The 16,772-nt window shown below is 35.1% G+C and overlaps 1 protein-coding gene across 1 annotated transcript; it reads right to left on the reverse strand.

Annotated features, from left to right (window-relative positions):
- Positions 1–11,045: 11,045 nt before the first annotated feature.
- On the reverse strand, positions 11,046–12,247 carry LOC136066736 (wall-associated receptor kinase 3-like). The gene has a single exon (XM_065771492.1). It carries the CDS (start codon positions 12,138–12,140, stop codon positions 11,046–11,048), a length of 1,095 nt encoding a protein of 364 aa, XP_065627564.1. The 5' UTR covers positions 12,141–12,247.
- Positions 12,248–16,772: the final 4,525 nt, after the last annotated feature.

Raw genomic sequence — 16,772 nt, forward strand, 5'->3', positions numbered from 1 at the left:
TCTGGCACGATACAAGGAGGTGAAGTGTGAGATTGAAACACTAAATGGTGAGCTATCAGAATCTCTTGAGCAAGAGGTAGTGCAAGCTCATGCCAAGATAGAGAGAGTCTCCTCCAAGAAGTTAGAAGATGTTATTTCATCTTAAAAACCTTCTTCAGACAAGTCCGGGTTGGGATATACCAAGGGGAGTAACTCATCAGCCAATGTCACCAAAGAAGTGAAGTTTGTGAAGGCTAAAGAGACGACTATGGATAGGTCCATTCCTGAGAAAATTAAGGCTGAGAAGAAGAAGAAAGTGGTTGATCAACGGGTGCTTAATAAGTCTTGTAATTAATCAAAAGCCAGATTTGAAGCTAGAGGAAGATCCCTTCTGAGATCACAATGGGGTCCTAGATCGAACTATGTTTGCCATTTTTGCAGAGTGCAAGGACATACAAGATCCAACTATCACAAGCTGAGAGCATTGAACAATGCAAGTGCTCCTCAATCACGAGGAAGAAGAAACGACAATAGGTCTTAGGGTGGTGAGCGACCAAGAAGTCAAAACCGTGATCCAGGAATGATGGACATGATGAAGATGATTGGTGCTTTCACAAATTGCTAGGAAAGCTTCACAAAGAGGTTTGACAGTCCTAATTTTTGAACCCAATCCGTCAAGGATATCACCCAAACGCACATGACATGTGGGTGACAAAAGGTACTCATACATAAGCATCATAACATGTCCATGCATCAATTCTTCCTATGCTTTGTGATTATGTTTGCTTGTATGCCTTTTGCTTCTATTTGTTTGGAACCTTTTGCTTCTGTTTGTTTGGTTTGCTATTTGTTTATCTGTTTTTGTTTCTAAAATGTTTTCACATTGTTTTGAGCAATCTTTTATTTCTTTTATATCAAAAATCCAAAAACACATAAAAAGTAGAAAATCTAAAAAGTTTGATCAACTTTGTTGAGTGTTGTCTCAATGCATGTTTTGCCTTGTACCTTTGTTCTTATGGCTTTGTGCATTTAACGAGCTTAGCTTGTCTCTCATGCACTCATATCATTATGGAAGAAATTTTGAAATCTATGTGACTATTGTAAATAGATCTTCAACCTTGTCATGAATGATTAGTTAATGGTTTTGTTAATCTTGAGACATGCATAGACTTGTGCCTATATATCTTCCCACTTTTATTTTATTGCTTTACTCAAAGAGCTCACCAAATGTAAATCTCCAAATGAAAAGAGAAATTAAGCTGCAAAAGTCTGTCACACATACTAGTATTTGACTAGGAAAAAGGGAAAGCGATCAAAATAAAATGTATGATGCCCAAAAAGCCAAAGGCTAACTCATCAAATTGAAATATTAAAAATTTTTGGCATCAATCTCACAATGAGATTTGTTTATTCAAAAAGATCAAATGATATGTTAAAAATAGAGCCAAATGAAAAGCTTCAAATAATTGTACTCAAGTTTATGTGGGAGGTCATATATGCATACTTCTGTAATTGAGATGGGTCACATTATCTAGTACTAGTTGTGTATGCCTTGATTGAATTGATCATTGAAGTTTCACATTAGACTAAGGACTATCCCATTTTTTGGAACCACACACAACACATAAGTCTATGTTCAATGAATGCCATATTCATTTGTGTGATTGTACTTGTTTAAATGTGTTTTCACAAGCTCAAACTTTGTTGATCAAATACAAAAATATTTTTGAGTGTTTTAGTTTGTTTTTGGCAAGTATTTTGTTTTTACAAAAATTTCAAAAATTTCAAAAACAGTGTTGCCCTGTTTTTGCGACTCAGTCGCAGGTAGATCTAGTCACATGCTCCAGTCGCCGAGATTTTTCGCGACTCACTGGTGAGTCATGGTCTCAGTCGCGAAAAATACATAGAAAATTTTTCAAAATTTGAGTTTTCATGATTTTCGTGGCTCAGTGTGGCGACTTGTTCGCGGGTGGAAGGTCCAGTTGCGAGAGGTACTTAGAGATTTTCGCGGCTCATCTCGGGACTTTATCGCGGGTAGACCTTCCAGTCGCAAAAAACACATAGAAGATTTTTTTTGAAAATCTTGGTTTCATCGTGTTTCGCGGTTTACCCTGGTGACTTACTGGCAACTTGATCCAGTCGCGAAAAATGCGTGTTTTGCATTTTAAAGACAGTTTTTTAAATTGCTTTTCCGTTTTCCCTCGAATATTTGTGACTGTTCATTGTCTTCCCCAAATCTCTCTTTCAAACACTCCGTGTCTTTCTGAAAAAGTTCCCATTTTTGTATCATGTCTTCATCAAACACCAAGAAAAAGGTATGAGTTATTTCTATCTTACTTCATTGTACTCGGTTCAAGTATATTTCTGTGTAGTGTTTCTGTTTTGTGGAGATTTAATGGGTTTGAACTTGGTTTGAGGGTTTGTGAGTGGTGTGTTTTGTTGTTCCTATCTTGCCCTTACTTTGTTTCTCATTATACATGTGTGTTTTCATATTTCTGTCTATTGATAGACTGTGCTATTTGTTGTGGCTCATGAATGTGTTGCTCCATTCATATCATATTCTCGACATTTTGTCATTTGTGTCTTTGTGATACACATTGCCCATTTGACTCTGAGTTGTTATTGTTTTTCATCATATCTGTGTGCCTATCTCTTTTGTCTGTGTTGCTTATGTCTTCTTGGTGTTATTCTAATTAATGCTTTTTTTTTTTTTTTGTGTTTTTGTGAAATCTCTTTTCACACTCTTATATCCGAATCTAATCAAACTAATGTGTGTACCATGTGGCATTGCATTTGGTTCTCTGCTGTGCGTTTGATGTTTTTCAGTTGACACGTTGTTCATCCAAAGGCAAAAACATTGTAACTGATGACCCGTCAACCCCAGTTGCTAAATGGACACGACTGTCATCTAAATCATCCAGGGATTCCTTCATTGAGAGACTCAAGACACCTACTAACTCAAAGACGTACACAGACACCTTCAAAGAGGCTTCTGCCATTGTGGAAAGAGTTGTCAAGTTTGATACCTTAGGGATAACATTCATCCCTAAGATCTTTGAAGAAAGAGATTAGGTTAACCTTTTTGGAAATTTTGAGGATCCAACTGAAGAATTGGTCAAGGAATTCTTCTCTAATGCCAGATACACAGGGGTAGAGTTGAAATGCTGGGTACGAGGAACAGAATTTTCCATGAATGCAGACTACATTGCTAAGATACTTCGCATCACCAGACCAAAAAATGTGGATCGAACTTCATACGATGACAAAGTACTTCAGGCACAAGACATCCTTCAAGTTCTTCATCGAGAATGTGTTTCATCGGATTTCTAATTTAGAACGGCTTCTCAACTCCTTTCACAGTCAAACTTAAATGCATCTCAAAACCATTGAGTTACAATTAGATACCATACAACAGAAGCTGGAAGACAACCTTTAGCTATTTGTGCCAAAAAGGGGGAGAGTATACACAGTAAGGGGAGAGAAGTCTAAGAATGAAAAGTAGTGTGTACTATGAAAGGGGGAGTTTTTATAATTGTTATATACTCTGATGTGTTTATCATAGTTTTTATCCTATGTTGATATGGCTTATATACTTTTGGAAAACTTGTGGTTCACTGGTATTGTTACTCAGTATATATTATGATGTTATTCAACATATCTTACTTTATGTTTCTTTTTTGGTTTGTACCTGGTACCTTTATAGGTTTTTAAGGTTTTTGTTTTTGTTTTGTACTCATGTTGCTTTTGTAAGTTTTGAGGGTTTGTTTCTATGCACTTTGTAGGTTTTATGGTTTGTACCTTGCTTTATGCAGCCTGTGTGCTTTGCTAAATTAGTACTTATAACTATGTGTTATGCATTTCCTTCTAAGTACTATCACTCTTGTGCCCTTGTAGAATTTTTCCTAGATGCACATACTTCATGTACTGTGCATTGATTAAGTGTTGGTCATTCAAGTGATTTGCCTTATGTTTGTCAACTTGAATGTTCGGATGTTCATTCCAAGTGTGAATGAGCATTGTGATACTTGTTTATAGTGATTGCTTGTTTTGGTCTTGCCATGGTTTATTGCTTTATTCCATTGTGCTTGATCGCATTGTGCTTGCTCCATATGTATTACAAGTTTTCTGCATACAATGAACTTATTGTGTTGTTGTGTTTCAGGAGTTCTTACTCTTATGGTTCAAAAGCTTCAGAGATTCTAGAGTTAGGTGTGAGTGAGTTTTCCAACTGTTCCTAACTCACGCATTAAGTCTATAGTTTGTTTTAGGGTTTTGTCACGGAATAGCCAAAGGGGGAGATTGTAAAGTTGAAATTTATCAACCATCTTGTTGGCTTTATTCCTTACCAATTTACATGTAATTTAGCACTTAGTAACCCTGTATTTAGGTGGAGTTCATGTAAGGGTAGTGTGTGAAGAGAGTGTGAAGAATTGCTCATCCTTGTGCAAAGAAGCAGAGACTTGCAGCTAGGACTCGTGACTGACTCGCGGCTTGCAAGCTACCAAATGATGTGCACGTGAGAAGCATGCGGGAAGGTGAAGGGTCATGCCAGCTGTTGCACTATAGGACAAAAGTCCTAGGCTAGCCAGCTGTTACCTCGCGACTTGAACTTGCGACTTAGACAAGCCACGAGATCAAGACGCCAACCAACCCTGTTTGGCAAAAATTGACTCTGCGTATTCCAAACACACACCACTATATATAGACCCTTATATCCACGAAATCAAGAGAGCTTCCAGAGAGAATTTTGTGAGAGAAACCCTAGAAAAAAACAAGATTGCCTTATCCCCAATCTTCACTAAGAGACTCTACAAATTCCTCTATTCTCTTCCTCTCCATTGATACATCCTTCAGACGCTATTGACCAAATCCTTTTCTCATTACACCCACATCTGTGAGAAGGTACATTTGGTGCTAAGGGAAGTAGTTTGGAAGGGACCAATGACTATTGGTTGATGCTATGGTTTAGTAGCGAAATTCGGTAAGCTAAAGAAGAAATAAGTTCAGCGCAACCTCGTTGGAGTAAGAAGCTTGGAGGGCTTAGGTACACTGAGTAGATTAGGCTTTGAGGGTCTTCTGCTGTTCATGTATCCCAACTACATTCTTTAGTGGATTATTTACCGCTTGGAGGGCGGCGAAGAGGTTTTACACCGAGAGCTTCAGTTTCCTCTTCGATAACACATCGAGTGTTGTCCTTGTGTTTCCATCTCTCTTTCTTTATCTTTGCCATTTATTTTATGCTGTGAATGTGATTATTTTTGGCTTAGATTGTTTATCAATTTTGTGTTTGGGTTATACTCATGTTCCGCACATTAATTGTTTGATAATAAGCTTGAATTGATATTTTGTAATTTGGGGTCTAAACGTATAAGGGTGTTTTATACACTTATTGAACTTTCATGAAGAACATATAAGAACAATTAAGAACATTCAAAAATATTCAAAGGAATTTAAATGATTACTATCATGCTTTAATCTTAAACCCTCATTATGGCCAAAAATAATAATAATAATTAGGGAAAGGGATTATACCTTTATGTAAGATCCATATGGTAGAGGAGGAGACTCTTAAGGGAGGTCCTAAGGGTGGAAGAAAAGAAGAGTTAGGAGAGGAAGAATGAGTCTCAAGAAGAATAAGATATAACAAGACTACTCAACTTCCTAGAACTCAAGAGAGGAGAAGAGAAAGGGTTTTTATGTGTATTTGGAATGGAGGAGATAGGGGGTTTATATAGTAGTGGTTGAGGAAATACAAATGGAAGACCATTTAATGAGGGTTGACAAAGAATTATGAACCTAGGCCTCATTTTAGCCTTTGGAGAAATTTGATGCATTAAATGTAAAGATTGGTGATAGTGAGGACTGAGGAGTAAGCAAAATTCGGCTTTTCCGTAACTACTGTAACAGCTTGTAGAGCCAATTTCAAAAAATCATATCTTACTCAATTCTGATCGGAATTGTCTCGTTCTTGTGCTAAAATTGAAGCCCTGAATGTCTAGTTTCTGAAAAAATTAAGTGAATTCATAGATTCAAAATATTATAAGAGATATCAATAAAATGGTGAGCAAAGATCATTTGTTAGAAAACAATTTCAGCACAATTAGTATTAATAGGTCCCAAATTAGTTTCCAATTAACATTAATAGGCTCCAATCACTCCCATTTCAAACCTAATTAGTTCTAAATTTACCCTAATTAAAAGATAATTACACAAATTACTCATTAAATGATTAATGTTTAATTATCTAATTAATTTAGTGTGCGCAACCCTACCATAAAATATAGTCCTAACCAATCAAATTATGACACATCATTGATCTCAAATTTATTATACTTATAACCAATTGAAATCAATTGTTCATAATCACATATGGTCGGACTCAATTTGTGATAGTGCATCTCAGCCACTAAAACTTGATTTAACCTCTAGGTGAGGTTAAATGCGAGTTGCAAAATGAGGTACCAACAGTAGGGTAAAGAATATCAAACCCAAGATAACACCATGATGCTTTATCGAAGAGAAAAACCGAAGAACTCAACGTAAAAACCTCTCTGCGGACCTTCAAGCTGAAATGATCCACTAGTGAATAAGTTGGAGAGAGTACAAGGATACCAAAAAGACCCATTCAAGCTTAATCAACCCAGAGTACTTGAGCTCTCCAAGCTCCAGCTACTAACGGACTTCTCAGAGTCTTGTTTTCACTATCTTCTTAGATCCCGCAATGTCCTCCTGATTACACTACCAAGCCTTACCGACTTAATTTGACAAAGACCTAATACTTCTTAAGCTCTAAAATACTCTCTACACTCTAAATGAGTATGGGTTGCATTTAGGTAAAATTGTCTCTCGAGGTATGACAATGGGAGATGGGAGGAGAAGAAACTACAAGGATTTCTCTCTTGAGGATGAGTAGCTCTCTCTAAAAGGTGGGTGTAGTGAAAACCTGAATCTCTAGGGTTTTCTATCTGATAGCCTCCTTACAATTTTGTCGGTAATGAGAGTATGTATAGTGTCGGTGAATGATGGGAGAATAAAATTCAAAATCCCAGTTGTTAGAGTGTCTTATGAGTTGTCCAAGTCACAAGTTACTCACGAGACATCTTGACTCTTGAACTTTCACATGTGCTCCTTACATGGCCTTTTGCGAGTTTTGCAATCTTGAACTAGTAGTGAACTAATTCAACTGTCTTGAGCAATATTCACCAACCTAATACTAAATTCATTACAATTAAATCCCACAAAATACAAGGAAATAAATTAATGAAATTACAACAATTTTGTCATGGAATACAACCAACATAAATATTATGTAATAAAAAATAAAAATAAAAACTTAACTGAACATTAAGGATTAGGGTTTGTATGCTTTAGATGAACAACATGAACACACACTGATGTATAAGTGTTGAGATATTATGGTGTTGTGAGGTAAGCGAAGGTAAGTCATGTATATAAATATGCATCTTTGAACATAATGGTTGATTTCTTTGATTGATGAATGCTATGATGCTATGCTTGAGTGATTGAACATGCTTGATTAAATGTCATGATTAAATAATACTGCTTTGTTGATGTTGCTACCTTGTGATATACTTGCTGCCTTTGGATGGATATAATGTTAATGCCATGCTAGATGAATATTAGGACCTTGTGCCATGAATGCTATGATTGAGATGCTATGTTTGTGTGTTTAGATGCTTGTTAGTGTGTGTGTGTGTGTGTGTGTGTGTGTGTGTGTGTGTGTGTGTGTGTGTGTGTAGAATAACCTAAAAGAGAACCCTTTAATAGAATTAGGATGTGGAACAAAATGAGTGAAGGTCAACTTAAGGGTCGAGTGGGCATGATAATATACTACTACTTTGTTAATATTGCTGCCTTGTGATATACTTGCTACCTCTGGATTGATATAATGTTAATGCCATGCTAGATGACTATTAGGACCTTGTGCCATGAATGCTATGATTGAGATGCCATGTTTGCGTGTTTAGATGCTTGTTAGTGTGTGTGTGTGTGTGTGTAGAATAACCTATTAGAGGACCCTTTAAGGAGATTAAGATTTGAAACACAATGAGTGAAGGCCAACCTATAGGTCGGGTGGGGTTGAGTGTCTAACACCTTCCCATCCTCATACCTAAACTTCGGACACGTGTTCTAGTAAGATTAATCCTTCACATAAAGGCGCTATACATATGGTTCCTAGACCTAGTCTAGGTGGGACTCCATTTTCATCCTCTGCCCAGTCCACTTTACCGAGGCATACTTCCCATGACGAAACCATTCATTGCAAGCGCTTGCACCCACACCCAACCTTTAGTATAAATACCTCTCTCCAGTATAAGTTGAAAGCACCCCAAAATTTTAAAGAAAAACCTGAAATCTCTCTCTCTCTCTCTCTCTCTCTCTCTCTCTAGAGTTAGTAATAGGAAGGTGTCTTTGGTGTCTTGGACCTCCTAGTTTCAACGCACTAGAAGGGATAGCTTGGTCTCCCTAGTCTTAAGTTACCAACTTCCTATTCACAAATTTCTCTCTAGAGAAACTTTTTTGCTTGGACTGCTCAAAAGTGCTAATGCATGCAAGTAAGGTTTCTAAACCTTCTTTTCACTATGCCATAGTTTATTTAGATTCAAGCACAAGCATGTTTTTATTTCAAGTTCTTTATCTGTTCTTAATTATTAGTACGATAGATCTAGGCCGTTCTTAGTTTTGCATGTTGAAGGTTTCAATTCAAATAACATGTTCACATGATCTTAGATTAGGGTTTATCACACAGCGCACACATATTTACCAAGTCTTTCAATTCTTTGCATGCCTAAAATATACTCTTCAATGCTTGTTTTAATCCTTGGGTAGCAAAAAGAAAGTGACAAGTGTCTAAGGTTCCTCCTAGTCATGTGCATTGCACATGACCCTTAGGCACGTTGTTTTTTTTTTTTTTTTTTTTTTTTTTTTTTTTTTTTTTTTTTTTTTTTTTTTTTTTGTGCTACCACATAACCCTTTATATAGCAAAACATTTACCTAAAAAAATTATTGTTTGGTTGGTGGTGGTGACTTTTTCTCACTAAAAAATCTCTCTCTCTCTCTCTCTCTCTCTCTCTCTCTCACACACACACACACACACACACACACAATGAAATGGATGTATTATAAACAGGGACGGAACTAGGATTTGAACCTGGGGGTGCCAAAGTATAATCATTTTTTTTTATGAAAATAAAAACTAACTTCTATTTCATATTTAACAAAATACTACATATAAAATAAGTGTTTCTTAAATATTTGATATTATAAACATTTCGACAAAGTATAACATACAAAATAAGTGTTTCTTAAACATTTCAACACATTTGTTGGTTATTTTATTTTATTTTTTGGATGAGAGTTTGTTGGTTATTGATGCTATACTCTTAGTCCATATTTATTTATTTTTTTCTTGTGGGTCAATACCTAAACATTTCAAAGGAGATCCAAAAATATATATTAAGGGAAATCTTAATTTTTCAAATTACATATGTATACTAGTTTTTTTTTTTTTTTTTTGGGTGGGGGTGGCGGGCAATGCCCCCCCCCCCCCCCGCGCCCTGCTATAGGTCCGTCACTAATTGTAAATGAAGTGATTAAAAAAAAATAGAATATTTAATGTTGAGTGTATTGTAAAGTGGTGTGTATAAATTGATAAATTATCTTTTAAATTATTAAAAACTAATTTTTTTAGCACCACAAATATAAATGCTTTTAAACTACCACTACCAAGGACAAAACCAGGACTTGGAGTTAGGAGGGCGGCTCTGATGTTGGATGCATGCGATGGCTTCGTTTTCTGCTCTTTTGCTTAGCCGCAAGAGTTTTCTTTTATTATTATTATTATTTTTTTTATGTGTGTGTAGAGTGTGTCTTTTGCTGGTAAGGACAAATTATTTTGTTTAAAATTTTTTAAAGGGCCAAGTTGTTTGTTTTTGGTAAAATTGGTTGATTGATCTTAATTTCTTTAGCTTTGCTATCAGTAATTTTTGTTGTTGTGCTAATTTTTGGGCTTATATATTTTGTTTTAGATTTTAGAATTATAAATTTTTTTTATGACCTTTAAAAGGAGGAAAATACTAGATCTACAAACATTTTTACAAATTATTGTTGTGATAAGTGGTTATTAGTAAGTAAAATAATTATGTAAGTAGTGGGCCAAGATGTAAACCAGTAAGAATTTGTTACCTCAATATTTGTAAAAAAGTTTATAATTATAGCATTTCTCTTATAATGATCAATGATATTATTAAGGGCAAAAAATATAATTTTATTGAACAAAGTAATACCTATATATATATATATATATATACTTCCATTCTTTAAATAAAAGGGGTCATTGCCCCCCAAGTCTATGAATGACTCCACGTCCATGACCACTGCCACCAAACACAAACCTTTATGAAATTTACAACTAGCATAGACCCCAAAATGCAAAAACGTCACTGTACATAATCACCATCACGGCTATGAGACGACTATTATCTAAATCTATGATTAGTCCTTCAGACAACCATTTGCTTGTAATAATAATTTGAATGGGATGAGGCGAACGGATTTGGATCGACTCTCACCACACAATTTACTTTTTTGTTACTTTTTAAAAAAAAATTTAAAGGCTGAGATTGAAAGTTATGTTTTTTAATTCTCAATCTCAACCCTTGATAGTTATAGCATCAGTTGATCACAATCCTGCTGTGAACACAAGCATAGACTTTCTAAAGGGAGTTACAGTACGGTAACTACATTTTTTATTAAGGGGGGGGGGGGGTGTTATCCACCGTTCCATAAAATGTAAATCTAATTTATACTCATAGATGAAAAAACAAAATATAAGGGAAATATGAAAGAAATAAGTAAGTATGACATTTATTTGTAAACTTCATTATTATTGGCAAAAGTTTTAAATTAGGATAAAAACATTTCGGATGCAAATACAAGAAAGCATACAATAACCACATTGTATTATATCTACCAAGGATATGCTATCAACATAATGCTACATGGTCCCTCACAGTATCCCTCACAGTATCATTCACATCAGCACTTTAATTGTGAGAATCTGATATCAAGAATTTAGTTTCTTCTGAGTTAGAATCAACATTGTCTCTGGAATGCTTCTCCATCTTTCTTAAATCCTCCAATTTTGTCGCTACTTCCTTCATAGTGGGCCTATCCTCCCCTTTCAATCTTAAGCACATCTTTGCAAGATTTGCAGCTTCCTTTAGTTGCTCAACATTTTCTTCTTTTGCAATGTGTTTTTCAAGAACTTCAAACAATCTATTATCCTTGGAAAATGAGAGAAAATATATGGCTAGACTTCTCTCCTCCTCAGGCCTATCAAATGAAAGAGCTTTTTTTCCAGTTAATAGCTCTACGAGGACCACTCCAAAGCTATAAACATCACTTTTCTCCGTCAATTGACTTGTTTGCATGTATTCAGGATCCAAGTACCCCAAAGTTCCTTGCACCAATGTAGCTAATTGTGTTTGGTCTAGTGGAACCAATTTTGAAGCTCCAAAATCTGATACCTTTGCTGTGTAAGTGCTATCCAACAATATGTTTGAAGACTTGACATCTCTATGGATTATAAGTGGAGAAGCTGCAGAGTGCAAATATGATAGTGCTTCTGCTGTTTCTGCGGCTATCCTAAGACGAGTTTCCCATGGTATGGTGGACACCTTACTTTCATGATGAATGTACTCGAAAAGAGTACCATTGGGTATGAATTCATAAACTAGTAAAGGAACTTGTGTCTCCAAACAACAGCCTAATAATTTAACCACATTCCGATGATTAATTTGGGAAAGTACGACTACCTCATTGATGAATTGTTCAATTTGGCTTTCATCTCCTATTTTTGACTTCTTGATGGCCACAATGGTATTATTTGGTAAAATTCCTTTATAAACTGTACCAAACCCTCCCCGACCAATGATTAGAGCTTCATCATAATTGTTGGTAGCCTTTTTCAACTCTTTCATGGTGAAGATTTTGGTTGTTTCAGCTGAATTTTCTTGTTTAGAGAGTTTCTGTCGTAAAATTAAACCCCCGTTCTGTTCAAAGAACCTTTGTTTAAGCTTGATCAACTGTCTTTTCTTAAATATCAAATACAACCAAGAGCTACAAACAAGCGCAACCATGAAGCTTATGCCAATACCTACATTAGAAAGAAATAGAATATTAGCTTTTTTGGCATAATTATAAAGTACATCGAAGAGATACTGACAAGCATAGCAACGAAGCTTATGCCAACACTTTTTTTTGTTTTTTGTTTTTGTTTTTTTTTTTTTTTTTTTTTTTTAAATTTGAGAATCACTTATGCCAACGCTTAGTGTTTGATTATATTTGAAAGAAACCAGATATTGTTTGTTATATACCGTTGTGACTGACCAATCAGAAGGTGCGACTCATGGTTGCCTTTTTCTTTTTAATCTTTTAGACCATGTGAGATTAATTAAATATCTATATTCTTGTGCACCATATCAAATTTTTATTTTTTTTTTTTTTAATAGAAGAATGCACCCTATAAAATTAATTAATCTCTCTCTNTTATAAATATTCCAAAATTTAATGCCCACCATATTAATTTATTCTTTACTTTCCAAAATTTTATACATTCTCACCCAAAAGTCCTACCTTTTTTTTCTCTCTCTAAACTCACCTCTTCTCTCTCCACCGTCCCTGGCCCTGGTAGGTTGCGTGGGCCATAAAATTACTAACTATCTGGATTTATGGCAAGGAAAAGATTTGTTCTCACGTTTGCTAGTTAAATTGTCCTAAATGGTTTGTGGCTATGGAAGAAAATAGCAAACCACTCCTAAAAGAAACCTGTGAAAAAAAGAAGAGGGAAAAAAAAATTGGTTCTATCATCCATGTTCATGGCAATGGATGTGAGAAAACTTTACTATAAATTTTCTGAGTCCAAGTTAGTTGTTTTGCGCTTCACCTTCTAATATTCTTCTTTTGTGTTCGAACATTTGAGACACAAAATTTATAAATTCTTGATTTTAAGGGGAAATTCTCCAAAATGAAGATTCTCTTGTAGATAGAGATAAAAGAAGCTCTGAAAGGTTTGAAAGCTCTTGAACAATTGCACCTTTGAAATTCTTGAAACTCATTTGTCCAAGTTTTTTTCTTTTGCTGAGAAGATATATGTGGAAGTTAAAAGCAACCTTGTAGTCAATAGATTAGGCGGAGAGATTGGAGCTCTGGCAGTGGAGTTGAGCTTACAGAAAGAAAGGGAAGGACTTTTTTTTGATATCGAAGGGAAGGACTTTTGGGTGAGAAGAGAGAGAATATGAAGTAATTTTGGAAAGTAAAGAATAAATTAATGTGGTGGCCATTAAATTTTAAAACATTAATTACATAGTCAAGTAGTTTATTTCTCACCATTAGATCTTTTATAATTTATGGTTAAAAAAAGTTGTAACTCTTGTAGAGTTACACCAAGTGTAACTTGAACCCATCTCATATATATATATATATATATATTTGTGCTCAATAGGAGATGGAGTTGATTAATAAAATTATTGAGTGTTTTGAGTATTGAGGCACGTTGACCTCAGGATTATTTTTTTCTTCTTTTCCTTTGTATTGTTCAAGCACTGTTCACCAGCAGAATTCACAAATTATTTTTTTTTTCTTTAAAAAAATTCTATTTTTCTTCCCTTTTCAACCATAAATTAAATATCTTCTGTTCTAAACTGTGACCTTTCTTCTTAAGGGTTCTAAACCCAAAATCCACAAATCTTGTTAGACCTAAACCCACCACAACTACGTGCGCGCAAGTTGTCATACGACAATTTGATATCAGATCCCAAAATCCTTCTTTGTTGAAATAATCTTTTTTTTTTTTTTAAGGGAAGAATAATTTTATTGAAAAGAGACTACTTCATGAAGAGAGACATGAAGTAGCCTAAAGAATTGCAATTGAAAAATATTTACATATGAATTGACTCTATGAATTTTTGAATAGAATTACTATCTGTAAGACCCATAGCAAAAGACCTCTCATATATAGAACTAATGAAAGGTGCTAGCAATTGAGTTGATGTGCACTCCACATCTTCAGAAGTGCATCGATTTCTTTATAGCCAGATAGTCCATAGAACACATAAGGGTACAGGTTTCCAAACAGCTGACAAACAATTAGATCCCCCAATCTGCTATTGGAACCTTCTCCATTTTTTTTTTTTTTTTTTTTTTTTTGATAAGTAAGAATGTTATATGTACGAAAGGCTACTCTATGCATGAAGAACATAGAGCAAACCTAGAAAATACAAGAAGAAGAAAACAAAAAAACTAAAAAGAAAACTAAACAACAGAAAGATTACAAAAGAGAAAGAGAGCTAAGAAAAAGGGGAGAGAATCACTAGTTGTGATTCCCCAAGCCCGAGACCAATCAAAAAGCGTCCCACTAAAGGAGGCAATCATCTGAACACTTGACCTATCCAAATCCTCAAAAGTCCTCCGAAAAATATCTGAAAAATTAATACCCACTGAATCCCAAACATCTGAAAAATATAACACCATAAGTCAAAAGCCACACTATAGTGTATCAAAAGGTGGTCCACAGCTTCCTCATTGCATTGACACATGCAACCAACACCCTTGTATAACTCCTCTTAATAAGGTTTTCACTTATCACAAGTAAGAATTTCCCCCGAGCTTCTGTCCTTACGAAAAAAGAAACTCTACGAGGAGCCTTTACCCTCCATATGGCTTTCCAAGGGAAAGAAATTGAAGATGAACCCTGTAAGGTCTCATAAAAAGGTCTCAAAGTGAAATCCCCATTACTCCTTAGATCCAATTTCATCCAATATTCCCCCCCTCCCTAGTGGAATATAAGATTCTAGCAAATTCCTCATCAATCTCCCTATCATTAAAATTCCTCATGAACCCAACACTCCAACTCCTCTGCCCCCACCTTATGTCTCTCCAACAAAGCTTCCACATAAGGATCCTTATCCAATGCAGTTTAAAATAACACTGGAAACCTCATCTTTGAAGGTTGATTCTCACACCAACAATCGTACCAGAATCGCATTTGATTATCAGAGCCCACCTCAAACCAAAAGCACTGTAAAAAAAAAAAATCTCCCTGCATTCTAATACTTTTCCACAACTCACAACCAAGAGAACCTTGTGCAGGTTTTGAATACCACCTACCCCACTCCTTCCCATACTTCGCAGTAATGACTTTTCTCCACAATTGGTCCCCACCAACCCAAATCACCATAACCACTTATCCAACGAAGATTGATTAAAAGTAGTAAGTTTCCGAATCCCTAACCCTCCACTAGTCAAAGGAGAACGCACTCTATCCCATCCAACCAAATGATGTTTGAACTCCTCTCCCCATAGAAAATTCCACTGTAGCCTCTCTTGCCAATCACTTGAAAAAAAATTTTCAATTAAAATCATGATGACAAATGGAATAAAAATCCTAGTTTAAGGCTTTTTCTCAAGATTACGAAGGACCAAAAAGTACTTTAAACATTTATGTGAGAAGGTGAATTCAATGGAAGCAAAAATCAAAGAATTATACACTTTGCAAGAAACTTTGAACAAATTGCAAGTTGCTATTTTGGCTAAATATCTTCATAAAATAGCAGCTTATCAAGAACTTAGATAAGTTAGAGACTAGTTTATCCCCACCCTTGTTGGAAAAAATTGCACCTGTTACCCCCTTCAAAATTTGATGGATGTGGACCTGACTACTTGCTGCTTGGTTCAAAACCTCATTTGTAGCCTTAAACAGAGAAACCCAGCCTTATAATTCACCATAGGTCCAACTTCAAGAAAAATTAAAGGAACGTGTTTCAAGGACATTAGTGACAACAAAGGAGTGTAAGTTGAAGAAGATTGATCATGGAATGAAAAGATGAAGGAAGATGTTGATGACTTGATGTTACTGGTATGTATCAATTCAAGGAGTCTAAGTTGAAAATTCCTCCAATAATTGATTTTATCATTTCAGATAAATTTAATAATGTGGTGGGAAAGAATGATTCTTTATTCTTACTTCTTCTGATGGTGATTGAAGAATTGGTAGAAGTTTCAAGTTCAGAGGTTCTTAGACTTCAACACTATAAAACTTGAGGTTGAGTGTTTTTCAACTAGGGGAGGATGAAGTAGCCATGGAAGATTGATTTGCTGTTATTTTGCAAATTTTTCTATCCAAGAATTATATTTTGCGGTTTGCCTGTGAAGAGCAATTGAAGTAAAAGTTGTTTGGTTTTAAAGGTTTAGGTATGAGCCTTTTAGGGTTAAAACATATATTTATTTTTTATTTGGGTTGTTATTTTATGGTTATGGTTAATTTTGTAGTCGGCAAATCTGCAATTTTTGCTATTTGTGCAAATTATTGATTAAGGGTATTTTGAATAGTTTAGTTAAGTCTAAAATTTCTAGGAGATCCAAAGTATTTTAAGTTTTATTTTCTTTGAGACTAACGGACCAAGTTAATCTTTTATTAGGTTTTTAGTTTACTAGTGAAATTAGGAGTCCTATGATTGTGCTAAGTGTATTCAAAGGAGATAGAGTTGATTAATAAAATTATTGGGTGTTTCGAGTATTGTTGGGTTTTTTTTTCCCCTTCCTCTTTCACGGTGCTGTGCACAGGTACTATTCATGTGACTATTCACATATTTTTTAAAAACATTTTTTTTCCAACCATAACTTAAATATTTTCTATTTTGAACCTTAACCCTTCTTCTCAAAGGGTTCTAAACCCAAAATCCACAAATCTTCTTAAATCTAAACCACCACAA

The sequence above is a fragment of the Quercus suber genome, unplaced genomic scaffold (genome assembly GCF_002906115.3).
Source record: "Quercus suber isolate HL8 unplaced genomic scaffold, Cork oak 2.0 scaffold_45, whole genome shotgun sequence".
NCBI lineage: Eukaryota > Viridiplantae > Streptophyta > Magnoliopsida > Fagales > Fagaceae > Quercus > Quercus suber.

What these genes read in the sequence shown, in the direction of transcription:
- LOC136066736 (XM_065771492.1), bottom strand. Translation starts at nt 12,140, where the DNA reads ATGGTTGCGCTTGTTTGTAGCTCTTGGTTGTATTTGATATTTAAGAAA.